General features: G+C 41.9%; 1 protein-coding gene across 10 annotated transcripts in view; it reads right to left on the bottom strand.

Moving 5' to 3' along the window:
- abi3bpa (ABI family, member 3 (NESH) binding protein a) overlaps positions 1-27,252 on the bottom strand; it is a 35,449-nt gene extending 8,197 nt beyond the window's left edge. The window contains exons 1-17 of one of the 10 annotated variants that reach the window (XR_012597114.1): positions 18,094-18,214; positions 17,751-17,930; positions 17,533-17,601; positions 17,305-17,437; positions 15,722-15,912; positions 14,386-14,429; positions 13,608-13,656; positions 12,013-12,078; positions 11,739-11,816; positions 7,556-9,418; positions 6,950-7,027; positions 6,357-6,545; positions 5,498-5,563; positions 2,438-2,509; positions 1,219-1,344; positions 742-831; positions 367-576 (exon numbers count right to left, since the gene is read on the bottom strand). Coding sequence is in view for 9 of the 10 variants with exons in the window: in XM_074658802.1 (XP_074514903.1) it covers positions 367-576; positions 742-831; positions 1,219-1,344; positions 2,438-2,509; positions 5,498-5,563; positions 6,357-6,545; positions 6,950-7,027; positions 7,556-9,418; positions 11,739-11,816; positions 12,013-12,078; positions 13,608-13,656; positions 14,386-14,429; positions 15,722-15,912; positions 17,305-17,437; positions 17,533-17,601; positions 17,751-17,930; positions 26,813-26,921 (3,613 nt within the window). In the remaining variant the exon portion in view is untranslated. Of the gene's footprint in view, positions 1-366; positions 577-741; positions 832-1,218; positions 1,345-2,437; positions 2,510-5,497; positions 5,564-6,356; positions 6,546-6,949; positions 7,028-7,555; positions 9,419-11,738; positions 11,817-12,012; positions 12,079-13,607; positions 13,657-14,385; positions 14,430-15,721; positions 15,913-17,304; positions 17,438-17,532; positions 17,602-17,750; positions 17,931-18,040; positions 18,215-19,235; positions 19,355-26,812 lie in introns of those variants that run through there. The other 9 variants (XM_074658802.1, XM_074658804.1, XM_074658800.1 and 6 more) reach the window with 9 other exon arrangements.
- Positions 27,253-27,617: the final 365 nt, after the last annotated feature.

The following is a 27,617-nucleotide window of genomic DNA, read 5'->3' as shown; positions in this document are numbered from 1 at the left end:
AGACAAAGTAAATTGTTTTGGAGGGGCATAAACAACAACCAAAACACTGTTGGTATAAGTTTACTATTAATAATCTATAAAGCATTAATAAATGATCATTAATCATAAGTGACAACCTAGTTACAACCCTTAGTTGCATTTAGTTCGTTTCAACCCTTTATCGAGTATGGATGAATGAATGGAGACACAGCATAACTGAGTGGAGATGGAGTTCTTGTCCATAGAAGTGCTCATTTTCCAAAACAACACTAGTCTTCCTCGCAGGTATAAAGGGGTCTGAGCACCCCGACGCAATTCAGGCCCGGAGGCTCACCGACTCAAGGCGTTTGGGAAGCCGACAGAGCCTTTCATTTGTATTTACCGTACCTCTGGTTTCGTTGTCAGATTTCTGCCAGTCAAGAATGACGAACGACGGGCAACCCTCCACAGTAACCACAGTGACGTTGGAGGGGGGGAGGCGTGGTGGAGCAGTCACGTTCATATCACTGCCCTCCTCGTCAGGGAAGTAACTGAGGGAGGTAGTGATGGAGCACGGCTCTTCTGGCACCTTATCCGTCTTGTAGACCACGTGGGGAGCTGCAGACGGGTGCAATAAAAACGGCGGTTATCCATTTATGCATGCTTCCTTTTTTTCACTCTGTAGGTTATTCATGCAGTAGTACCAAGTGAAAGAGCTGATTTCAATGATGACGTTTTTAAAATCTGCAGTGGAGATGTAAAATGACCATGATGAAGTCTTACCTACAAAGCGCTTCTTGCCCATGATGTCTACGTCTGACGCAGGCAAGGGCCTGAATATGGAGGAGTTTTGATTTATGTCAAAACGGCTGGCTGAAAAAGGAAACAGGAGAGACGAGTTGGGGTTAGTTTGATGTGCCAGCAGTCCCTGGCAGCTCTCTCTGTCTTCATTTTTAAAGCTCTGGCCCAGGTCAATGACCGGCCAGCCCAACACCTGCTCTGGCCTGCGCCTGGGCTCTTTGTCTGCCTCTTAATATTCAAAATGTTCATCTTTCTTTACTCTACTATTACACACACCTGCAAGCTGCATCGCCAATATCTCCTGATTATTATCACATGCATATATTGACTCAAAATCACAAAGCTTTTTCAATTAATCGAATGTCTCACATTCAAGGAAAACCTAACATTTTGCGTGCAGTTATGTTTATGAGTCATAATTATACTCCTAAGATAAATTAAAAGTTGTGTCACTCGTACTGTTTGCTACTGGGGCAGAGGTGGTTGTCAGACGCTGTTTGCGCTCTTGCTTTGGCTTGGCTGTGACCAGAGGGAATGGCTTCAAGATGGACTCCTTGTCTCCTTGTTTCAGGTCCATGGGTTTATCTGAGGACAGAGAGCAGCAGGAAGAGGAGGAGGAGGAGAAGAGATCAGTTCTTCACCCTCATCATCTGACTCATAGTCATACACAGTTGCGATCCATCTGCTCTGGCCATCCTCACTGAGCAACTCAGTGGCCTTTTCCTGGCTGCTGAAAGATCAGAGATTGCTCTTTGAGTAATAGCTCTCGTGCTCTTTAAAGCGGAATAAGGTCTCCCAGAGTACATCTGCTGAGACCAAGGATGCCCAGATGCTCAGAACCATGCACACACACACACAGGTTTTGTGCACAACAGCACACTTGTGTGAGGACAGAGAAAAAAAGTCCAAAAAGCTTTAGCAACAAGACCGCTGAGATGAGCTGTAATGTTAAAATGAATGCTGTTTTGTTCATTAGTAAACGCTGTACATTTCATTGGAAGCTATTTTGACAGCTGTAAGCACTTTTATTTGCAGAGGATAGTTTAAGACAGTGGTTCTCAAACTACAACGAAGGGCGTAGGCCATAGAGGCATTGCAGCCGGGACTTACTAGACCTTGTGGGAAAATGTGTAGTGGAACTTAAGTTAAATAAATCAGATTCATGTGGGACAAAGAAACAAACAAGAGTGCTTTCACGCTATGCAAGGCTATAAAGATTGAGTTTAGCAAGGTTCGTTCAGTCAACAAAACAACATAAATCATTCAAGATGGAGATTTTTTTTAGAAAGGAAGAAAAGGAAAATAAGTGCTGCTCATTGAGCAATAATGTCAAAACAAGTCAAGAAAATACAAAAAAAAGCTTATTTTGTTTCAGGTTAACTGTCAATGTAGAAAGCAAGCCATATGTCCTTTGTGCCTTCAGACTCTGGCAGTTTGGGTAAAGTTTAAAGGAATAGTTCGGCATTTTTTTTTTTTTTAAAGTAAGCTAGTAATGCTGTTATGTTTATATGAAATATTTTCTGCATCTAAAGGACGGGATGAAGGAACTGTTTGAGAACCACTGGCTTAAGAAGCAGCTTAACTCAAGCCTTCCTCTCAGCTTGCTGTTAAGTGTATATATACAGTATACAGCACAAGATGCAGCAGTGGTCAGTGCAGCCATCACCGTTGCCCTCACCATGGTCACTGGGTTTCCCCACCAGGTTGGGTCTCTTGTTGACAGGAATGAGGGGACGCAGGACTGCAGGGACTTGTGGGAAACAAGAGTTCATTTCAGATTAAGAATCACATTGAAACAGAACAGGTGGTCGGCACTGAAGAAGAGATACAAAACTGAAAACAAGTGTTGTTGGTTATTTTAATAGTGCAATAATGGAAAGAATGTCAAGTTTATAGATTCAAAAAGAGGGAGACATTTAGTGGGTCAGAAGACCGCAGTAATTCTGCGTGCTGAACAACGAATGTACAAATATACAAGCAACAAAAAAGCACATAAAAGCCAGGCAGATTGCATGTGAAATGCTGAAAAATCACTGTGTGAAGTGCTGCCACCATGGTCTTTGACTAATGAAAACCATGTCAGTGTTTAAAAACCTTGAAACTATAAGCCAGTGCTTTAACCACTCACCCAAAAGTCCCCAGAAGAATAACTGGGGAATTTGAAAATCCTTAGTGAATCCTAAACAGCATGGCTTGTAAGCTAGCAGGTCCGACAACTTCTTTTGTATGACTTTAACTCCCATTTGTGAAAGATTAGTTTGGATCTGATGCTGTTTGACCACCAAATTCCTGCACCATTGAGAAAACAATAAAATAAAGATCAAGCCAAGCTATGACATGAGATGAAGACCAGATCAGTTTCACTATAAACTGCACACAAGGAATTAATTGGCTTTTTCAGAACTGGATAAGTAATCACAAGGAAGAGCAAGGCACACCTTAGCTACAAACTGTCAAACTCAGATATCTTAACATTAAAGTTCTGAAATGATTTAATGCTGTTAAACAAGCATTATCTCCCTTAATCATTGTGATATTTTCAGGTGCTAATTAGGTTAGGTGTAAAAGCACCCTAAGGGTGGAAGTTATGCTCTGGAAGGTTTGACACATGCAATTTCAAATTACACGTTTCATTTCCGAGTTGCTTGGAGATAATCAATTTTAACGGTTGGGATTCATTTCCAGAGCATCCACTGTCTTCACCATTTGTCATTTTCTTATCTCAGACATTCATAAATGGTCACTCTGTGGAGACAAGATTCTGCAATTGTCTAATTTGTTGAGGCCAAAACATTTCTCTTGGATTCGTTTCCTCCCTCGGAGCTGACCTCCCTCCCCAAGAGTCGGCATAAATCAGTGATCTCTGGCATCTACGCCCAAGAGAGAAGAGTTGAGGCTATCAAGACAAACTGAAACAACATCTGCCGACAAGTCTCACTGATTAACACTGAGAATACATTCAAGGGGGGCCTCTGACTCACACATATAACTGACAGCTAATGGCAAACATATGCTCAAACAGAAAGTCGCACAATATGGTGATGCAGTAATTTAAATGCTAGTCCCAAGATATACAATTACAAAAGACGTGACGTGAAGGATTGACAGCTCAAAAGAGTGATGTCATGGTTAACTGGGCAGGGAAAGGGGAACAGGGCCAATGTGATGTCATGGGAGAAGATGTGCGCCATGTAAGGCAAAAAAAATAATGTTATATAATAAAGGCAAAAATCCTAAAATGCGCCTAGTAACCAGAAGGTTCCTGGTTCCAGAGAGAGTATCCTCGGGCAAGACACTGAACTCCTAGCCGTTCATGATGAGCAGGTTGGCACGTTGCAACCTCTGCCATCAGTGTATGAATGTGTGTGTGAATGGGTGAATATTGGCATGTATTGTAAAGCGCTTTGAGTGGTCGGTAGACTAGACTGCATTTACAATGCATAAAATACGATCTGGTCGGCGGTCTACAGTTTCTACAGCGGGTGTGTTTGGTTTGCTGTCACACAATAAACCCGTCAAACAGCCGGCCGAGTCTCTGATGTGCCAAAGGCGTCGGACTCAGTTCTGTGATGTAAAACAGCAGCAGTGGTGTGAACGCTGGCTTCTGTCAGATAACTTCATCTTTAGGGCGAGAACGTGAAAATAGATGCAATCAAAACACGAAGATTTACTTTCAGTCCAGAAAAATATTCCCACTGAAACGCATACCAGTGTCTCACAATACTGGGCTTTGTTGCTTTTGCAACACAAACTCAGATTTCATGGATGGAATTCATGGATGGACACTGTCCATTACACACCTGCAGTCCACTATAAGCAGATCTTTGAAACAAATTCAAGTTTAAATGCCAGTGTGAAACTGAGCTCTATAAAACTGTCAAGGACACACTCTAATTCATCCCAAAAGCAAACCCTGTACCAGCTGTTGTGTACAATACGAAGTTGCAGAGTGCTGTGTAGTATGCAGGTAATTTTGTTGCATGTCATTTACTTGATGGGGGCAGGAAGGTAAACTATATTACATCTTTTTAGAAAAGTAGAAACAGTCATTAGGAGTGCTTTAATGTGCTTGGATGTGTGTGCAGGGTGGCAGGCAAAATTACTTCTTTTCAGTAGAGTTGCTTCCAGAGAGCCATGCGACTCCTTGAAGACCTCTGAAACTGTCAAAGTTTCCAGAAATAACACACACCAGCTGTGACATGGGACTGAAGCACAAACCTCTCTTCACAACTCCAAACAAGGAGTGAGCAGAGCGGCACCATTAATACATGTGGTCCAGACTTGGTTTGCTTTACTACTTGAGATGGATTCAATTACTCTAATTAACAGAACCTGCCTGGCAGAATGGAAACAATGTGATTGACCCAAAAAAAAGGACAAACTACATTCACCTTTCTCAACAAGCAGGCTTAAGCTATTCTCAAAACCAATTCAAACCAGTTCCTGACTACAGGTCCATATGTGCGGTAGACTAAACAAGGTTGAGAGGACAGGTATATGCCAAAATCAGAATTATATATGGCTTCAGTCTCAGTCACGTATATGCTACTGGGACTATTGGACAACACAGATCACGACCAGACACAAAACGTCACACTGACAGACAAGTTGAAGATCACAAAGCATGAGAGAACTGTGACAAAAGCACAGATCGGTGCGACTGTGACGGGACATAACAGTGCTTCTTAGATTAGTGAGTGAGGAACGCTGAAAGGTGATTATTTTGGTTTTTCTTTACCAGGTTTCTCTCTGGACCACACCACAGGTTTAGGAAGAGCATTGCCCTTATGATCCGCCCCACCGGCTGTTGGATGGAGAAAAAGGTCTGTTATAAAATGTTTTGTGTCACTGTGACAAACAAATACCAAATGAGAAGAAAGCCAGAAAGAAAAAAAGCTTTTTTTGTCTTTCTTTCTTATCATCTATTTTCTTACTGTCTAACATCAGCGAAATTAAAGCTGGAGACTTGTTTGTGTCTTCAGCCTGGTTTTACAGATGTTCTGGATATACAAACGTAATTGCCATGACTTTAAAACATAAATTCTATCCTTTGACAGTTCTCACTCTATTCTTCTTCTATAACTCTTTGGAGAGTGTGTTTGCGAGAGGAAGAGATACAGAGAGAGAAAGTAAAGAGATACTGGCTATGCTTGCTGTACTGTCTGCACAGTGCTTGGCTTGGCATGGTTGGTGTAAAATGTGGTGCGTCCTGGCCAGTGCTGTGGCCAGACTTCCCACCCGGCCAGCAAGAGGGACCGTAAATCATGTTAACGATCATGACCCCAGAGACGCCACTGCTGCTTGTGGTAAAAGTGTGAAATACACACCAAGCACATGTGGCAGAGCGTGGAGAACATATGGACCGTGAGAGGAGGGAAAAGCAGAAGATCGAGCGGGAGATAGGCACAAGTATCCAAATGTTGTGTGCATTCAAAGACAGACCATGTGCTAAATCAAGAGCCATGAGTTTTGTTTGTCTTCCTCTGTAGATGCACAATTGCAGATGACAGCATGAGAGAGTGCTGACAGGAGATGATAACCTGAGGTAGCGACGTGGGAAGAGGGAATAAGAAGAAGGGAAGTGAGTACTCCATTACCCCCAGGTGTGCTGGAGCTGTGAGAGGAAGTGAATGTCTTGGATGGAGAAATTGGTCTGCCACTATTACGAGTGGACTGAGGAGGAACCCGGGTGCGGGGCAGCGTGGTGTTTCTTCCTGTTGCAGGAACTGATGAGCTAATGGGAGAACGAGGAACTTCAGGAATGGATGGCCTTTGGACGCCAGTACCTAGATGAGCAGAAAAGCAATTGGGGAGGTTAGCAATGATCCACTTCCGACAGCTTAAGCGCTTTACCTAGATGGAATAAATGATAGAGCACATCAGTGAATAACAACATAGAAGAGTGGACAATGAATGAAATGACAGAGAGGAACAAATGAGAACGAAAGCCAGCCAGACTGCTCTGGTTGTGAGTGGGTCAGGGGTGAGGTGAGTGTGCGAGGCTGAAAATGCAGGCACACATGGAGGCAGGGATAATGATGGGGTGGGGTGTGTGGGGTGGTAGGATGGAGATGAAGATGGGGAAGCAGTGACATCATCCAATGATTTGAAGTACAACTAAAAGCACTGGGTTCCACGTGACTTGACGAAAGCAGAGATGGTGATGGGACAAACTTGTCATGATGTTTACCCTGATTGTAACTACCAGCCTTCTCTGTAGCCAGGGCAGGTCTTGGTAGAGGCTTGCCCTCTTCTGGTGGACTAGGAGCTGTATGAAAGAAAACTCACTATTTATCTAAGATAATATGAATGTATGTTTGACTTTTAAAGGGGGCATAATGGAGATAATGTACAAGGAGAATATTGTTGGTTTTAAACCAATGCAGCTAGGGTATTTGTTGTGATCATGATATCCATGAAGAGTAAACTCTTTCATGTAGTCAGACAATGCTGAACTCTGACTGGAGGACAAATTTAGATGGCACATATACAGTATATGGGCTCTCACTTTGACTTACCAATTGAACATTTAATCATGGTTTGAAGGAGTTTCTATATACAACATCTATTGCAAAGATCGTTTTTTTGCAACTCATCGAGATTACCTAAAAATCTGCAGAAATTATTAACCAGATTCTGACAATAACAATGTCTATCTTGTTTTTGACAACAGTTACTTAAAAACAAAAAATACAACCAAAATTTGAATCACTATGCCCCTTTTAAAATGTAATTTTAGATAAGGTCTTAATACTTGATTGTGTGGATTGCTGATGGCAAAAAGAAGGGTCTTTACCCGTAGAGACTGCCTGTCTTGGGGTGACCTTGGTGGGTTCAGAGTAGGTCCTGGTCTGAGACTGAAGCCCAGGTTGAGGTTGTGGCTTGGGTAGAGGTTCAAGCGGGGACTGGATCTGGGTATTTGGTGAAGGCTGTGGTTGGGGAATCGGTTGAGAATGAGATATAGGTTGGGCCTGGGTCTTTATTGGAGGTTGTGTTTGGGGCCATGGCTGGATCTTTGGGTGAGGTTCTTGTTGGTCCTTTGTTTGGGGCTTTTTTTGAGATTTGGGCTGTTTTTTTGGTTGAGGTTGTTGTTGAGTCTTTGGCTTGGGCTTGGGTTGGCTCTTTGGTTGAGGCTGCATTTTTGGTTTGGGTTTGCACTTTCGTTTTGGCTGCATTTTTGGCTTGGGTTGGCTCTTTGGTTGAGGCTGCATTTTAACCATGGGTTGGCTCTTTGGTTGAGGCTGTGTTTCGGGATTGGGTTGGAAAAAATCAATCTTTGGTTTAGGTGTCAGTTTGGCCTTAGCCTGCTGCTTGGTAGTTAGTTGAGGCTCTGGGTCAGTTTTTAGTAGAGGTTGTGGCTGAGGCTGTGGGTTGGTCTTTGGTTGAGGTTGTGTTTGTGGCTTAGTTGTAGATTGAAATTGTGGCGGACGCTGTGGGTTGGTCTTTGGTTGAGGTTGTGTTTGGGTTTGTGGCTGAGTTGTAGATCGAAATTGTGGTTGAAGTTGGGGCTGGATGTGAGTCTTTTGTAGTGCTTGTTGGGTCTGAGGTATGTGATGGAGTGTTGGTTGAGGTGTTTGAGGATGTGGCACAGGTGTGGGTTGGGGAGGTGATTGAACTTGAGGCTGGGTCTGGGTCTTTGGATGCGGTTGTGTTTGAGATTGGGCCTGGCGTTTGGGCTGGAGTGTTGGTTTAGGCTGTGGTTCAGCCAGGAGCTGGGTTGTGGTTCGAGGCTGTGATTGGGGATGTGGCTTTGGCTGAGATTGTGACTGAGGTTGGGTCGGGAGTTTGGGCTGAGGTGTTAATTGGGGTTGTGATTGAGTTTGGGTCTGGATTTTGGATGATGGTTGGGGTTGCGGTTGGGTCTGGGGTATGAGCTTGGACGTTGGTTGGGGTTGGGGTTTTGGTTGGGTCTGGAGTGTAGGTTGAGGTTGTTGTTCAGCTTGGAGCTGGGTTGTGGTTTGAGGCTGTGACTTTGGCCGTGAGTATGACTGAGGCTGGGTCTGGAGTTTGGGCTGAGGTGTTGATTGGGGTTGTGATTGAGTTTGGGTCTTGATTTTGGACTGGGATGGTGGTTTGGATTGTGGTTGGGTCTGGGGTATGGGCTGGGATGTTGGTTGGGGTTGTGGTTGTGGTCGGGTCTGGAGTATGGGCTGGGATGTTGGATGGGGTTGTGGTTGAGGTTGGGTCTGAAGTATGGGCTGGGATGTTGGTTGAGGTTGTTTTGGGGTCTGGAGTATGGGCTGGTATGTGGGTTGAGGTTGTTTTGGGGTCTGGAGTATGGGCTGGTATGTGGGTTGAGGTTGTTTTGGGGTCTGGATGGGCAGGGATGTTGGTTGGGGTTGTGGTTGAGTTTGTAAACGGGGTTTTGGTTGCGGTTGTGATTGAGGCCGAGCCTTCACCCTCGGCTTTAGTTGGGGTTTTTGGGTTTGGGGATTTGGTCGTGGTTGGAGCTGAGGATTTGGTTGAGGTTGTGCATTAGGTTGGGACTGAGGATTTTGTTGTGGTTGACTCGGAGGATGCTCTCCATGTTTCTCTATGTTTTTTGGGGGGACTGGCACAGATGCCATGGTGGTTGTAATGTGTAGTGGAGGACGGGTCTTGGGAGCTAACGGGATCTCCTTGAAAGGAGGCAACACAGATCTGGAGAGGTCTCCTCCTCCTGGGTTGTGTGAGAGAGAAAATACGGCCATGAAGCTACAATACTTTGCTGTAAAATATAATTTCAAGTATAATATTCTGTAGTAAAGGTTCTTTTACAAAATAACAAAAAATATTTTATGGTCTAGAAAATCATGAAAGTAAGACATAAAGGTAGTTGGGGAACAGCTGAAATTTAGATCGGCAGAAGTGCCAACAGCTACTGGCCTGAGAACTCTGAGCTAATCTGGTATTAAAGCACACATTACACAATAACTTCTACCTGGCTCATGTCTGATAGAGGGGGTCCAATTTCAAAGGCAGACAGACCATATGGAGGTATTTGCAATGTAACAGCCGTGTTACTGCAGACAGATTCAGCTATCAGGGCCAGGACGCCTGTGAGTGACGACTATCCAAATCCATTGGCTGTGCCTCTAAGATGCTAGGACACATGATGGTTTAATAGATGCTGACTGATTGCTTGCTGCGGGATTTTGATGGACCATTCTAAATTGATTGTTCAATCTGATCAGATGTCAGAGGAAGTCAGAAAATAAGAGAGAGAAAGAGAGAGAAAAAAAAACAGCAGGAAAGCAAAGAAACCAATAGATATCATGACATTCCGGGCCTTTAACACCTCTACTCAACTGTATGGCCATGTAATGTTTAAAATATCTTTGTTTTGGGGGTGTTGTTGGCCAATTCAGTGGAATTAACCAACCAACCAACCAAGAACAGGAAACATTGTTCCAAATGATTATTTCCTGAAAGTAATGAAAACTGGCGGTGTCTCAATACAGGGACTGGATCCTCCATCCCATGAATGCTACATTAAATAAGTGACAGGTGCAAAATCGACTGTGGGATAATGAGGGTTGCAAATACTGCAACAGTTGCATCCTTCAAATTTGAAGGGGCCTTTGAAATTGAACAGGTCTATTTGGTTGTATTCAGATGTATCCGTGCCCTGAATTGGGACATAGCATTTGTATTACTAAACTCTAGCTTAATTTAATAAGATTTACGGTTACTTGCAAATATAATAGAAGATACATGTTGGAGAAGGGGACACAGAAAGTCAAGGGTAATACAAGAACAGTAGAAGATGAAAATTCTGCTAGATTTCCTGCTGGAGAGAGAGGAATGTCTGGTGCATGCAGTTCTGTCATGCAGACTTCACATCACCTGCGCTGCATTAAAAGCAAAAGCCTCAGGTTTGTAATCAACAAAAATGGTGATAAATAATCCTGTAAATACCGAAATATAAAAAACTAGTGAAACTGCCCAACATATTAACTTCTATAATGTCATGGACTAATGCAAGATTGAGTTGGTAATGATGACCTACAACCCGGTCGCTAGAAATTCGGCATTGTACTTTTCTGCAAACCACGGGACACGTTGAATGCTGACGTTTCTGGACCAAAAATCTGTTTCACATATACGTTTCATATCAGCCTCGTATCACAAAGTGGTTAACGTTGTGAAACGATTGGTTAGGTTTAGGCAACAAAACTACTTGGTTAAGGTTAGATAAAAGATCATAGTTTGTGTTAAAATAATGGCTTAACAACATAAAGTAACAACCATAACAACGTAACTGAGGTAAATAAATAACCACCCTTAGCCGACTTTCTTACGTAACAAGTGTAAAGTCAACGTTTACTTTTGGTTTCACAGGGAACACAGTCTCCTGGATGAAAATCCTGTGTTTTATTTCACCCATACACCAACCCCTTCTGCTCGCCCATAGTGGACTTTCTCACTTGTTGTACTCGTTATCATACCATGCAACTTTGAATAACAGTCGCTCTGTATACTACATCACTTGATCTGCACGTTGCTCATTGTACTACGTCACTTGCTCTGACAAAATGAAAAACATTGTAATTCAACGTATCTATGGTTTTCAGAAAAATACAATGTCAGCATTTTTTTCCTGCCTACTGGGCTGGCGCCTAACAGGGCTCTGAAATAAAACTGTCGAATATATCTTGCAAATCAGTCACTGTAAAAATAACTTGACATACACAAGAGAACCTAGAAACCATCATTAAGACTCCCTGCAAGCTTTGTTGTTTTGCTAAAATGCCATGCAGCCAAGGCCACCTACCTTAAACTCATTACAACTCAAACAGCTGACACCATCGGCTTCCACGGGGAGGATCTTGCCACTGTACTCACTCAGAGCATGCTACTCTTACTCATGCAGCTAATTACAAAGGACACTGTAAAGCATCGACAGCCTCTTCAATTACAGTCCGCCAAGTCTATGACTGCATACAGCCTGAATGAGAGCCATGAAGCTTTTTCAAAAAGAACCATGATTCACAGTTTACCGATTGGCTGTTTGGTGACCACAGGCAATGTGGGTCCAGGGGTCGACAGAAATTCCTGTGTAGTAGTTGTGGTGGGAGCTGAGAAATATAGTGCACGTTAGTAGACCTGGGAGAAAAGTTATAACTGTATGTCCTGCAGTACAAAAAGAAATGGTGTATTTGCAGTAAACATTGAGCAGGATAGTGAGGGAGAAGTCAGGTAGAATGGTCAGACGTAAGGTCAAGAGTGTTTTTCTGACCTCTGAACTCAGTTTTAGGTCAGAAAGGTCATTACCAAGAGTTGTCTTTGGGGCTATGTTCCGGGTGTTGGGCAGTCTGCCCTGGGTCCTGTTATGGAGAACTGACAAGGACAAGGGAGGAGAGATTTAAGTCAAGGAATCACACATAAGATGTCCTCATAATCCTGAAAAGAAGAGTTATGTAAAGGAATTATGTTCATGCACCTATTTCACAACAACAAAATGTGTTTAGGATGAAACAACGCAGACTGCGTTATAGTTCTGTATTGCACCCATCATCAAAATGTTCAATGTTTATCTGTTGTTTTTCCCTACAGTATGCTGAACTTGGCATCTTAGGTTCTTTGGCCACATGGGGGCAGCGGAAACAAGCTGTAAACACAACATTAACATATTATCACCTTTTAAGTTGATATGGTAAATGGTAAATGGACTTGGACTTATATAGCGCTTTTCTAGTCTTCCGACCACTCAAAGCGCTTTACACTACATGTCAGTATTCACCCATTCACACACACATTCATACACTGATGGCAGAGGCTACTAAGGTGCCAACTTTGCCCATCAGGATTTAATCTAAATACTCATTCACACACCGATGGCTATGCCTCCGGGAGCAATTTGGGGTTAAGTGTCTTGCTCAAGGACACATCGACATGTGACCCGGAGCAGCCGGGGATCGAACCACCGACCTTCCGATTGGTGGACAACCTGCTCTACCCTCTGAGCCACAGCCGCCCTAAATATATAATGAAGAGTTGTGTTTCTGGCAACCGAAGGTATGTCCAATAATATTCATTCTCATTTTAGCTCTGCTGTTTGGGCTTCACCGACTCCTGAGGGAAATATTTGGTTCTTTAGCTGCTAAATACTCCATTATGTTCACGAGCTAGTCGCTAACTTTATGCATCTGCTGTTTGGTGCTGAGCACGCAGTGTACAGTGTTTTTGTTTTTTTTCGCTGAAGACAGCTGCCTGCTGTGGCCGAAAATGATACTAATGAGAACAGTGAGAGTGAATCAAAACAGTTAAAGTTGTGAGCCTCAATATTAAAACATTGAGATAACAGCTGCTGAAACCGTAGAGCCGAGTGTAACTGCAGAGTCGGATGATAATGATCACTAAAAATGACCCATTTCACATTACACAGTCAATAGTCATTTGAGTTATTGTTATTTATACAATATTGATATAGCCATGTTCAAAGGTAGGTAAAGTCGGTTGACTCACTAATGAAAACTTGTTAGAAATGAACATAATTTGGGGTAGATTGGGTTGTGTTTATTGGTCTTTTTGTTAGTGAAACATAATATTTTGTGCTAAACCTGTCATCATGGACACACAGTTTGAAAACGTGGCATCTGCAACAAACCAGCAAAATGAAAATTGTGAATTAAAAAAAAAAAAAAAAGTTAGACAGGATATGATGAGGTCCTGTCTGCAAAAACGATAAATCAAAAGTTCTAGTTAAAATTCTTCACATGCTGAGTCTTAAAACAGGGATCAGTGAGAATGGCTGAAACAAACATATCTGAGCAGCAATAAATCATAGTATGTTGTAAAAATTCTGCTGCTGTATAAAAACAGGTTCAGTGAGTTTGACCCGAAGCAGCGTGTCTCTGTTGGCTTACCGTGGTGCGGAGAAGAGGGGAAGGGGCGTTGACTTGGTGTTAAAGGTTTCTGAAGGGCGAAAGACAAAAAGACAAGGGGTAGAGCTGATCGTTAATACTTGCAATTATCACAAGTCAAAGTGTTAGCATTTTACCTCAACGCCTTCTCTTTCTCTGCTTCTTTCTCTGTGTTTCATTAGTCTTAGGCCCTCTACTCCATGTCGAATTGGTAAAATCCCTGCTGACAAGCTTGTTATTTGAAGTTTCCCTCTGGAAGGACAAGTGTTGTGGCTGATTCTCAACAGCTGTGACGTTTTACAAGTGCAGAGGAGCCCGTGACACATCAGCCGTCCACTGTCAGTAAATCAGTGCCACCTTTCTCCTTTCAACTCATGTCCTTCATCCTCTACCCTGACTCTTCCTCTCCTTTTTATTCCACTCCAGAAGTTAGCTAGCTACAGACTGTTCTCTTGGCTTGACCGGTCCTGGCTGCACTGGTGCTGTTTCCATTCAGCAGTTGGATGGAAAACTAATGAGGCAAACAACCCTGAGAATAGCATAAGCTCACTAAAGTGCACAACACGGACTCAAAAGCATATTGCCTGTTCCAAAAATACACCCTGTTCCCAAAACTATTCATTTTGAGGAGATGAGGTGTACCTGTGCAGTCTCAGTAGCCTACTACTCTCACACTTATTGCATTTCACATGAGAAAGAAAATCTACAACAAAACAGCTTCATAATATTAGTTATAATGCTTTGGTTTATGCTTATGAAATTAAGTGTTTCCAATACATACCACAGGGTTGGCGGGACGTTTAAAGATTTTCCGGATGGCCTTCTCTACAAACATGAGACAAGATAAAAATTAGTAAAGAAATCAGTTCAGTTGAACTAATAGAAAGTGAGGGGACTAAACAAAACCACATTGCACAACCACATGCTTCGCTCAAGATGCATTTCATCTTGGAAGATCGAAGGAGAGAGTTCCTCAGTAATGGCTGAACACAAGTTAACCACAAGATGGTTTTGATTCAACCAAGACTGGTTAGTATCTCTGGCTGTCATTATGTAGTCACATGAAAATACCACCAGCAAAAGAGCTGTTCCCTAAAACAGCGATCAAACAGATTTATACACCAAAGAAATCAGGCAGAAGTTTTTGGACTGTCAAGACTAGAAAGAACAGAAACAACTTGAAGCTATAATTTCCTTGGAGCTGTGTAACATTGAACAACAGAGCACAGGGTGTTCTTAATTAAACGTGTAATACAATCTAAATACATTTGTCCACAGATAACCAGAAATTTTGGTACCCAATTTGGTCCCCACTTATTCTGAAAGCCTGGGGTACATACATACTTTCTTACATGGAGCTACATATTTAAACATATATATTTCAAGATGACTGACATAACTAACATTGCATGGATCTTTGTTGATTCTGATCAACATTAATTTCTAAAGATACTTGTTTGTTGTCCATTTGCAACAGCAATGCCTAACCTTAACTATTTGAGGTCAATGCCTAACCTTAACCATTCAAGATCAATGCCTAACCTTAACTATGCGAGGTCAATGCCTAACCTTAACCATGCGAGGTCAATGCCTATCCTTAACCATGCAAGGTCAATGCCTATCCTTAACCATGCAAGGTCAATGCCTATCCTTAACCATGCGAGGTCAATGCCTAACCTTAACCATGCGAGGTCAATGCCTAACCTTAACCATGCGAGGTCAATGCCTAACCTTAACCATGCGAGGTCAATGCCTATCCTTAACCATGCGAGGTCAATGCCTATCCTTAACCATGCGAGGTCAATGCCTAACCTTAACCATGCGAGGTCAATGCCTATCCTTAACCATGCGAGGTCAATGCCTATCCTTAACCATGCAAGGTCAATGCCTATCCTTAACCATGCAAGGTCAATGCCTATCCTTAACCATGCGAGGTCAATGCCTATCCTTAACCATGCAAGGTCAATACCTAACCTTAATTATTCAAGATCAATGCCTAACCTTAACCATGCGAGGTCAATGCCTAACCTTAACCATCTCGCCAGTTTTTTCTCCAGTTTGCTGGTTCCCTTCTAAACCCCGTTTTAGTTGGGGTGAAAAATTGACAGGAAACATACCCTCTATGCCCCCTGAGCTGATGTTGTGAATGACCGGCTTGCTCCACACTCCAGTGCCATCCTTAGAGTTGGGCTGGACACCAAACTCATAGACTGTGTTGGGCCTCAGGTTGTCAATGACCGTGTCGCTAGTTGGGCAGGTCTGGTAGTTCCATTTCCTGCTCCTCTCACGATAACGCACCGTGTAGTGTCTGGGCCGAAGAAGATAAAACAGTAAATCCTATGTCTATTAAGAAACTCAGACATCCAGATGATAGAATATCCAGAAGTACTTAAATGTCACAGTCAAACTGCTAAGTACTTTAAGATGCCATAAAATCTTATTGGCTTGTCTTATTCAGTATTGCATAGTTATTCCAACAATGCTCACAATCTTCTAATAACTGCAGGGGTTTGATCTTAGTTTATGGTCAATTTAAGAAAAATTTATGCACTCCGCGCAAAAAATGTCCATCTCAAGTTTTCCAGTGTAGTTTAACACTGCACATTTCTGCATGACCTGCACAGTCAGGACACAATACTTGGATGCCGTGACAGAAATTTTCTGGGCCGATGCATGATGCTTCTATCCCTTCATTCAGAAAACACATATAAAACTAATATTAGACATAAAACCAAGAAGAGATTTGTTCCAAAAGGCAGAGTGGGATTTGTTCTATCAAATGCTTCCAAAAATGTCTTTTTTTATTTATTTGAGAGAAGGAAAACTTTGTTCACATGCGTGGGTGGACTCCTCTCCTAAACACCTGTGTGCACAGACTGTCCAGGATCCGCTGCTCAGTAACCTGAGAGACTTCAGGGAATAATTTACTGTTTATGCAGTTATACAGCATAACAGAGTCTGTGCAACAACTGCATGTGTGTGCGTGGGTGGAAAGAAGAGTGAGTTATCTGTTTCTATGCTTACCAAAACTACAATACCAGTACATATGAAAAGGTTGAAAATTTAAACTCCGTGCATTATTGGGATTTTCTACACTTGTGCATTTGTACAATACCATCAGGGTTGCCATGTCACACAGACCCTTGAAAGGCACTTCAAAACCCTCAGCGCCCAGATTGACACGAAATAACTGCGACCAAATGCCTACTCCTCATTCCCTGAGTGATAACTCTGTTAAATCTGAACACAGACACATGATATACATATTTTTACATCCATTACACTTCCTGACATAATCATAATTCGATGTCTATTGCAAATAAACGTCCATATATCTGTTTAGAAACCATATAAAAAACAAACTGTATTACTCCAGAACTTGCCTGAGAATCACCACATTTTCTTCAGTAATTGAAGTAATGCAGTGATCGTTGTCTACATACATTGCAAACAGGAACTGTTAGTAGCTAATTTGGCATACTGTGGCTCAAGTTGTAGTTTACAGCTAGCTAGCCAATTGAAACCATAGTAACATTTTACTTCCTTTTTAAAGCAAGGTGTTCGGGGGTCGCAGTTCTCTCAGTTTTGTCTGAGGGGGGTCGACAGTGTCAGACTGTGAAAACCCCTGCTCTGTGGCATGATAATAAAGTTCTTGAAAATGTGTGTGTGTATGTGTGTGTGTGCTAGTGTGTAAACTCACCCATCCTCAAGACAGTCATTCATGACGTTGCCTTCATAGGGAGTTTTCAGCAGGGTCCCCCAAGACAAGAGAACCGAGGTGGGTGTTACTGACCCAATGACCAGGTGTAGCGGCTTCTGCATTTCAACTTTACCTGAAAACGAATTAACATTTTACTTTAACCTCCAAGTCCACCCTCAATGCTCACTTTTACCATGTCACCTTGATGATTTTTTTTCCTAGCATTACCTTTACACTGCTTTTTCACCTCATTGCTTGGGATGGGCTGGACGGCGATAAGGTACTTGGGCTCAGCATCTAAACACAGGAACAAACCAGAGGTTATAGATCCTCTTAGTGCTCTCTTTTATCCATGACTAAAAAAGTCAAAATACAATTCACATGAGCACATAGCAGTCTGTTCCTCATCTCTAGGTGGAAACATACGTATCAATAGCCTTTCTTACCAAACTCAGTCTCATACGGTTGTCCGTTCTCAGGAAGCTGAATGAACTGTTTGGAGAACATGCTGCTGCCGTAGCCCAGGATGTAACCCTCAAGCTTGGTGTCAGCGTTGGGACGCAAAAACTTCATCACGATGGTGTCTCCTGTCGCATTGATACGGACTTTCATGTTCTGGCGTCTCACTGTGGAAGCAGGAAAGGACACAGTCAGTACATTAAATGTTGATATTGAGAATATCACCACACTCAAGACACAATAAAGTGCCCAAAAAGACCCCAAAGTTTCTACACACTTAAGTCTAATGAAGTATTTAAAGATAAAACCAAGCTTTCAGTCATTATAGACCTTCATCATGGCAAGTGTTTGACAAAAGGAGTCTCAGCACTTCTAATGACATCAAATAGAGCACCTGTGCTTTTTCATGCAAGGATACATGGGAAATGTAGTTTAATATTGTAGGTCTTAAGTTCCAAATATATAGCAATTGCCACAAATACAACAATGTCACAAAAAGTGAAATGAATCCAGCAAACAGGAAATCAAAATACATATTAAAAGTAATAAAAAGTAAGGAAATATTGCTCAAAAATGGGGAAATTGCAGCACAAACAACCCTCCAACAAACTTTTTTTATTTATTTATTTTCTTCATCTTATTCCCATTTTAGTCTTGTTTTGTAGAAACACAATGAAAAGCTTACGAGGAAGACTTCACAGAGTTACACAAGTGCCTCTATTTTACAACACTTCTGTCCTTCATTACGTCACACATCCAGTGAGGGAATCCATGCTGTCAGAGCAGACTCGCTGCTGGTTTAAATTCTGCTGAGGTGTAAGTTTTACTGGAAGGTAATAATGGGGATTTTTATTGTGTGCTTTCGGATAAGAACATTACTTTTATAGAGAGTACACATATTAAAGATCTGCCACTTACAAGCTTCATAAACTGCATGCATTGAAGCTTTCATAAGGGGTGATAGCGAGTGCAAGATTGGATCAGTGCTCAAAATTGGCTTTTGAAATACATATTGTAAATCAAAATCTGTGAACAACCCGTTATTAAACCTTAAGGTCAACTTGAGCTTTTAATACTTTTTGTTTGTCTCTCTCTCACACACGTTGACATCACTTTTGAAGAAACTGCACATTTTCTGCCAGGACTGCCTTTTACTAAATACCGTTCTAATCAGCCGGATGAGGACAGATATTGGATGAGGACAGGCATCAAAGGGCGGGTCGTAATAAACCAAAGCCAACTTGACATGTTTTGAGGTTTTGGTCAGAGCTAGCAGAGAGCAACTTGGCGAAATAGTAATTTGTTCTTTTGAATAATGGTAATAGATATTTTTCTGGCATATTTTGTTTCTGCTTTTCCAATTGAGCAATAGGTGTCACGTGTTGGAAAGCAGAACAGGCAGGGAGAACCCAAACGCACACAACAGCAGGCTGACTTGTGCAGTAAAATGATTTAATGAACAAAAGACTTACGAACTGAGAATCCAAAAATGCAGGCAGGTAACGGGCAAACCAAACTCTATGAACCAACAAAGAACAAAGGCACTCTGAGGTGGTATAAATAGTGACCGACGAACTGGGGAAGTGAGAACAGGTGAGTAGGAGGTGAGGCGAGTGCAGAACTAATTAGGGACAGGTGAAACTGATCAGGGCGGGACAGACAATCAAAAAGGTAGGAAATCACACAAAGGCAGGAAGTAAAACCCAACATGATGCAAAAGGAGAGTGACTTTCAAAATAAAACAGGAAACAAACTACAACCGAAATCCAGGATTATGACAATAGGGTTTTCTTTGAGTTTCAGTAAAATAATTTGCCGGTATTTTTGGAGGGTTTAAGCCATAGACTGTATATAAAGATTGACGACATGACAGCTCTCATAAAGTGAGGCCAAAACATCATGATCGCAATTTTTTCCAAAGATGGTTTCTTTCAATTTAGGTAGTTCTTATCACACTGATGTATGTTAAAATGTTAATTTTTCAATTAAGTTTGGCTTTAATTAGTTATTTGATGCTATATAAAGGTAGTGAGACGTCATGATTGGCAGCTGTGAGTCTCTCTCGCTGACAAGCTGCGGCCGTGCTCAGCTTGGTGCGGATTGGTTCGGGCGGGTGACCTCGATACCGCGGCTCCACCGCCCGATCACTGCAGTGCTCCAAATGACGTCAAAATCTCAAGATGTGTACAGTGGGAGGAAGTGGAAACGCGTTGTCCAACATTATATACAGTCCATGGTTTAAGCTTGCTGAGGTCACTGAAAGTGCAAAGGTCAAGGTGAAGTGCCATGAGAAATAATCTGTGTTGGGTATGATGGATAGCTGTGTATTGTGGTTGGAAGAAACTTTGAATGTATTTATTCATCGATATCCCCATCTCTTATAGGGGCACACACCACATATCTTATGATGTGGAAAATTTTGGATGCAAAAATCTTCCTACCAATCAGGTTCTGCAATATCTCTGGGGGATATGATCATTATCATTTATCAAAAATATGTATGCCATGTCAGTGTTTAGAAATGTAGTTCCTTCTAAACAAACTCAAACATTATTGGCTGTAATTACTGCTGGCTAATGTTAACCTTTAACTTGTGTGTATGAAGCAAGTACAGTGAAGCATATATTTAAATAAACATAACCACTGAACTGACACGCAGCTATAGGGACTCTGCAAGTACAAAGAATGGATGAATTAGCTTATTTTTCTCTCATCACTTGCCTCTGCCATGTGGCCTTCATAACAAGCCAAGACCCGGGCATGCTAACAATTAGCCAGTTTGCAACAGGCATGTTAATAAACATCAGAGATGAGTGCAGCTGGGACTTATAAGTGTGACTTATGACTGACAGTTGGCCAACGCACATGTAAAACAATAAATAACCACACCAGTGCAGACTTGGATGATGAATGGGGAACAGTGGTTACAGAAAGATATACAGGTATTTTAAGCCAGTTTTATTATCCTGTGGTTCTGTTTTTATCATATTCAGTGTCAAGCCCTTCTTAAATCAAGACAGAATTAAGAGCAAATTCATAAATTCAATTATATTTCCATCCTCTCTTTCCATCATTTTTATGCAGTGGAAATCACAAATGAGTCTATGGGGACCTAAACCTCCACCCCTCTTAGTCTGCAAAGCTTAAAAACGATGGACTTTCTGCCTGGATTATGGCTTGTACTATACTCTCCACAGCAAGTCCTTGGCTCATATGTCAGCATTAAATGAAATAGTGGAACTTTGTATAAGGAATACTGCCAACAGCTGCCAGACGCCAAAACAGACACTGAGAGTGAAAGAGGGGGAAGCCCTGGATTTGAAAAATACCCTCATGCTTTTCCAGCTATGTGTTTCCTATCAAAACTGCATTTGTTTTGATTCTTCCATCAATATTTCCCATAAAACACGAGTGAGATTGGCTCGGAGGGAGTGCGGCTCAGAGAAACATTAGGAAACTTCTGGCAGCGTGTTTTAAACTCCAGTACAAGCAAACACTGGCTGGGTCCCATAACAACCCATCCAAAGCCTGGCCATTTGGCCCACACACCGCTTAGGGACTGTTAAGACTTATCAGTATTTCCAGGGTAAGATGAATAAAGCTTTAGGAACAAATCCAGTTACAGCCCTGATAATCAATCAACTGTAGTACAAAGGAAAACTATTGACATTTAGCTAGCCAGGAAAAAAAACTGCTAAGCCACAAGGTCATCTTGTGTATTTGTGTGGATGAATAATGACTAATGAGGAAAATAATGATTGATTATTTGAATCCAAATTCTTCCTTACGGCTATACTCTGCTGGTGACTCTGACGCTGTCAAATACACGAGATCACTGAAGATTTACAACCTCGTCAAAAGACGTGTAACTAAAGTATAATTGAACCCATAATCTTACCCTAAATACCCATGAATGGATTACTGAACAGGCCTACCAGGCAGAAACACAGCCTCAGTTTGAAGTGACTGTTCTTGTTGGAAAAGCGATGAAACGATCACAAAGAGATGCAAAATGAAAACAGAGAGACGTAAATTGACCACAAAGAGACATAACTTGACCACAAATAGAAGCAAAATGACCAGAAAGAGACACAAAATTAACGTAAAGAGACGCAAAATGACTGCAAAATGATGCAAAACGATCATTAATAGATGCAAAATGACCATTAAGAGGTGCAAAATGACCAGAAGGAGATGCAAAATGACCACAAAGAGATGCAAAATGAACATAGAAACACAAAATGACTGCAAAGACACGCAATGCGATCATTAAGAGATGCAAAATTACCACAAAGAGATGCAAAAATGAACGTGAAGAGACACAAAATGACTGCAAAGACACGCAAAACGACCATTACGAGATGCAAAATGACCAGAAGGAGATGCAATATGACCACAAAGAGTGGTAAAATGGCCACAAAGAGAAGTTAAATGGCCACAAAACGACCATTAAGTGATGCAAAATGACCACAAAGACACAAAAAATTACCAGGAGATGCAAAATTACCACTAAGAGACACAAAATGACCATTAACAAATGCAAAATGACCACAAAGAGAAACAAAATGACCACAAACAGATGCAAAATGACCACTAAGAGATGGAAACGACCACAAAGAATGCAAAATGACATCAATGCACAACTCATACAAAGATACGTAAAAAGACCATCAAGAGATGCAAAGAAACCATAAAGAGCTGTAAAGCAACTAGAAAATAGATGCAAAACAGCCACAATGAGATGCAAAACAACATATTTCAATCCATGGGTCTACCCACTCACTTACTCAAATAGTCTATTGGATAATATACTGTAAATCTCATAGTGAAGACTAATCCCTTCAATTAAAACATCATGACATAAGCCATCTGCCCTACTCATGCAGATATAATATAACCAATTCATCAACGATTACTGTACGAAATCCATCAAAACACTGGGAGTCAGCCAATAAACAATGCCACGTTGTTCAATAAACATTTCACCATTATATTCATCCTGTTTTGCACTAATAGCCAGAGAATGTAATCCTGCTGGCCTGAAAAGCAGAAACACCCTCAAAACTGGAAACTCGATCTTGGCTCAGCAGAGAGGCTATCTTAGATCATCAGCAGTGATGAATGTTCCTCCGGGAAAGGGAGTAGGTTAATGGGGTTGTCAGCATAACACGTTCACTTCACTTTGAACTGCTGTGCAACATGATATTATGTGTGTTTAGCAAATAAATATTAAAACGTGCATTGTGCATTGGGCACGTGCAAACATGTTTTGGCATCAAAACGTCTTGATTTTCTGTCAGACCACAGATTTCCACCAGCTCTCTCATGCTCCGCTGTCTCTCCTCTGTTGGATCAGATGAGGAGGCATTAAAGTAAACACTCTGAGAATAAATACAATGAGGTCATCTCGAGACTTTTCCACTCATGCTGTTGTGTGAACTAATGAACTATAAATATCTGAAGCCGCAAAAAAGCTTGGAACAAGACTACAAGGCTTGTTTTGTTTTCAAAGTAGGCAATGGAAAAGAACTTTTCCGCTCTTTGTTGACATGGATGTGGTACTTTTGGTGGATGGAGGTGACGCAGAATAATGAAGTCATGGCAGGTTGTCTTGAGCAGCTGAACAGCTGATATAGACTGTTGTCAGGCTATCAAATAGGCGTTATCAGTCGCTATAAGCCCGAAAGATATGGGTCAATATGGGCCTACTACACCCACTAGTAGGTTTTATCCTCTATTCACATGGTAGATCACCTAAAGAAGGAATAAAAGAACAAAACAGCGACCTCTAGCAACACAAAACACAGGGCTTTCACGTAGGATGTCATTGTCTTGTGTGTCTTGTGTAAATGTTTTTCCCTAAAATTAACTGTTTTTTTCCACCTAAACCTAAAGATGTTATTGTTTTTTTTTCCTAAACCTAAAGAAGCCTTTTTGTTTGTGTTCAAAACATGACGTTTCATTCAGTTTTACAACATGTTGAAAGGTATTGCTTATGAGTTTCACTTTCACAACATAGTAGGCATAGTAGGCCACCAATGACCCACATCTATGGTGCTTATAGTGACTGATAACGCCTATTTAATGGCCTGATAACCGTCAAATCGGGTGCAGACGTACATTACAGCTGAGCTTTATGGAGATTAAATACCCCTGACTAAATGAGGGTATAAACTCTTGATATTGGTGCAATACATTGCTCTACACCCCCCATATAGCGCACACTCTTTGACACCCATCCTGAGTGATTTTACGCAGCTCTGGCGCGCCATATTTCAGCCTCTCAGGTTTCTGTCCTGGAAGAATAGAGGTGGGAGAGACTTCCAGCACCGTGGAGACAGAGATGGATGTTTTATGGCCCCTTGGTTAAACAGACACCTTCATTTAAGGCAATGAAGTGTGAAAATCTCTCTGAGCCTCGTGCCAGCCAGCGCACAGAGGGTTTGAAATAATTTAGCTGGCGGGCAAACGACAGCTGAACTGACCCATATTAGCTCTAATGGGAATACCCCCCCACCCACAGACCAGGGTTACTCAATCCTCTGAATACATACTGTCACCCAGCCTTTTTGAATCCGTCCTCCTCTGGAACAATCCCATCTCATAGGCTCACAAGAGACGACAACTCCCAGCAGCGAGAGAGAGCCGTGCCTGGGATCATACAACATTTTCCCTTCACCATGGCGCTATCACACTATACTGTATATCCCCCATATGAAATTTGACGTAGCAACAGCTGTTTTCCTCTCCCGTGTGGCGCTGCTCCATCCCATCTCGCTCCACCCTAACTCAATCTTTGTCGTCCTACATGTGTCAGCGAACAGCTTTCCATCAACCTGATCCTCGTTTGACTTCCTAAAGCGCTTTGAATTCATTCGTCTTGTCCTCAAATCTCCTCTCCCCTCCTTCAACATGTCCTTCACATTAATCTGTACATGACATGTGGCCATATTTTGTCTGGCTCAGCAGCATGGTTTCCAGGCCATATATTGTCCTACAGTGGGGGAGTGGTAAATCATTTCTTGTACTGTATTACAAAGAGCATGAACCCATGTACATGGGAATTAAAAGCCTACAGATTATCTAACAGTGCACAGACCTGTCAACTCTGACACTTGTGTAATATGCTTTAGTATCTATGACAAAAGAAAGCAACTCATTGCATAACATGCTTCATTCTCAAGCCAGGGCCTTGATCCAAGAAAAGGAGAGATACAGACGTTTAACTCTCCCAGAGCAAAAACACACAGTTTCCTTTCATCTGGCTCCCAAAGCTGCACACTGAGTTTTGTCTGGAAGCCAAGCTCAGCCAGCACGTTATACACTGGATGCAGGCTTTTCTCCACTGTGCTTACCTCTTTATACCGACTCCAGTCTGCTCACATCAAATCACTTATACTACCATCAAAAGTCTTCAAAGGGGCGCCCAAGTTTAACTTGCAAAATAGAGCATGGCTGCGAAGCACAGAGTCAGAGACGGAAAGCCAGAGTTCACTGTGTAAGCAAGTGAGATAATGAGACAATATTGAAGACGTTTGTGGACATTTTCCAAGAATGTCGAGAGAATCCCAATCAGACAGAGATGATATAACGTACTTATCAACTCTGACTCTCCTTTATAGCATATTGGAGAAGAAAACACTGCACATGGGGGGGAAAGGTTGGTTGGGAGCTCCGACACTGATTATCTTCAAACTGTTGATAAAAACCTGCAATAGTGATTTTTATTGTTTCAAATAATGCAAAGATGCTGTGATAATCTACATGTTGCTGTTGATAGTTTGGTAACAATTTTGCACATATGTGGTTAGCACCGGCCAGAAGTTTTATATGTCTACTGCACTGTCTGTGTTTAATCTTAAACACTCTCTGCAGGTGGTTTGATAAAAAATCCATTAATAAGAGTTTGAAACAATAAAAAATCTTTTGCCTGAGGCCACGAATGAAAATAATTACCCGACTTACAAACTCATTAGATCGTCTGCTTGGTGGGCACAGCTCCAGGAAAACTATCCCATCAGGTTGTCTACAAGTTTGACCCCTGACCCACAACCTGGAAACACTGTCATTAAAAGCTGTGAGCAGTAACTGACCTATTTCACCGAGTCTGCTCACCTCATTTCAGGGAAATATGGATAAACCACAGGGATCGTAAAAACAGTGCTTTCTAATCGAGGCAGTTTGGAAGCCTGACAGGTGGCTCAAGAGACGAAAGATGATTTTCCTTTTAAGTTCAAAAGCAGAAGTCCGTATCAAATCCACTTATTGAATATGAGTCCTTTCAAATCCCATACTGAATGTATTTAGGCGCCTTGTGCAGGGGGAACATAATATGGATTGCTTTTATTGCACTCAGTGCATGAACAAAATAGCTTCAACAGCTTGAAGTCACAAAATATATGAATAACTTAATATTATTAACTATAAGACTGACATTCAAAGAATTAAAATATATTATTTCTTTACAATTTTGCAAAAATAACAAATATGGTACATTGCTCTTTAAAACCTTGGAACAGGATCTAAAAAAATCAAAACTGGAATAAACTCCTCCTCTCTATTTAAAGCCAAATGTGGTAATCATAATGATGGTTTGTTTAGTAGATATCGATATAAAAGGAAGACGAGAGATGTCTGAGGAAAAGCACTCAGCTTGAAACGTGTTGCCTTCACTTATCTGAATACTTCAGCCACTGTTCGCTTTGTGTATTTCTGCACATCAGAAGCTTCCAACTTTCTTTACGATGTTGCAAACGATACGTGTCAAACTGTATCCATCACTGAACATACTTTGCAGTAAATGGTTGTCTCAATGTGGTTGCGAAACCCTTTCTCTCTTGTCATTTATCCTTGAAACAAAAATCCATCTTACTAACTATGACATATTGTCTTTCCAAGCGTATCCCAGCATGCATTTGGCAGAAGGCAGAGAGAGACCATGGAAAAGCCATCAGAGCATCACAGGGCTAACATAGAAAGACACTGATGTTCACTTTCACTTGCATGGGTTTTAGACGGTGGGAGGACACCCAAATGAAGTATCACCTACCTCTGCTCCTGCGGGAAGTTGAGGGGCCAGAGAGAACTATCCCAGCGATGAAGATCAGGAGGAGAAGGACCAGAAAACTGCGTGAGTCTTGCTGCATCCCCATCATCATCTCTGCTGTTTCAGGTGTAACAAACTGCCCGTGATCTGAATGAGCTCAGTTCAGCGTGAGACCCAGAAATAAGAGGCTGTCACTTGAACTGATTGAATGAATCTTTGCTAACAAGTTGAGTTAATGTGTGCTGCAGCTGCAGGAGCCAAGCTGGGTGTTTCTGGAGTGGCTGGACTACTTCTCTGAGCTGGTGGCTCTCAAGACTAGTGCAGCACACCGGACTGGACTTGCAGCTACTCCTGCACCATCTATACCTCTCTATAATGGAGGGAGGGAACAGACAGAGCCGGACACACCCACTCCCACTACCCTCCCCCAACTCTGCTTTTTCTTTCACTCTCCATCTGACAGTCTTTTTCTCTGGAAAAGGAGCGAAAGTTTTGTCCAAGCTTCCCGCCCTGCCGCAGTCTCTTTTTTTCTGTTCTCTTTTTTTCTCTGCCGAGTCTGGTGTGTCCCCAGCAATCCAACTTTCCATCTGCAGAGGCCTTTTGACACTTTTCATTGTCTCTTTTTCTTAGCTCGTCTCACATTGAGCACTCTAACATCATGGTTTGGACATTTACATGGAACTTTAGAAATCTGGGTATTCATATCCATGGATACATGATTCTGATAGTATCCAGGTTTCTAATCGTCTGTGCACCACCACACAAAAATTTTCACTTTCTGTGCATATCTGTGCATGGCAACTACAGT

This window comes from Sebastes fasciatus, chromosome 14, assembly GCF_043250625.1.
Source record: "Sebastes fasciatus isolate fSebFas1 chromosome 14, fSebFas1.pri, whole genome shotgun sequence".
NCBI classification, from domain to species: Eukaryota; Metazoa; Chordata; class Actinopteri; order Perciformes; family Sebastidae; genus Sebastes; species Sebastes fasciatus.
This window is presented reverse-complemented; position numbering and strand designations above follow the sequence as displayed.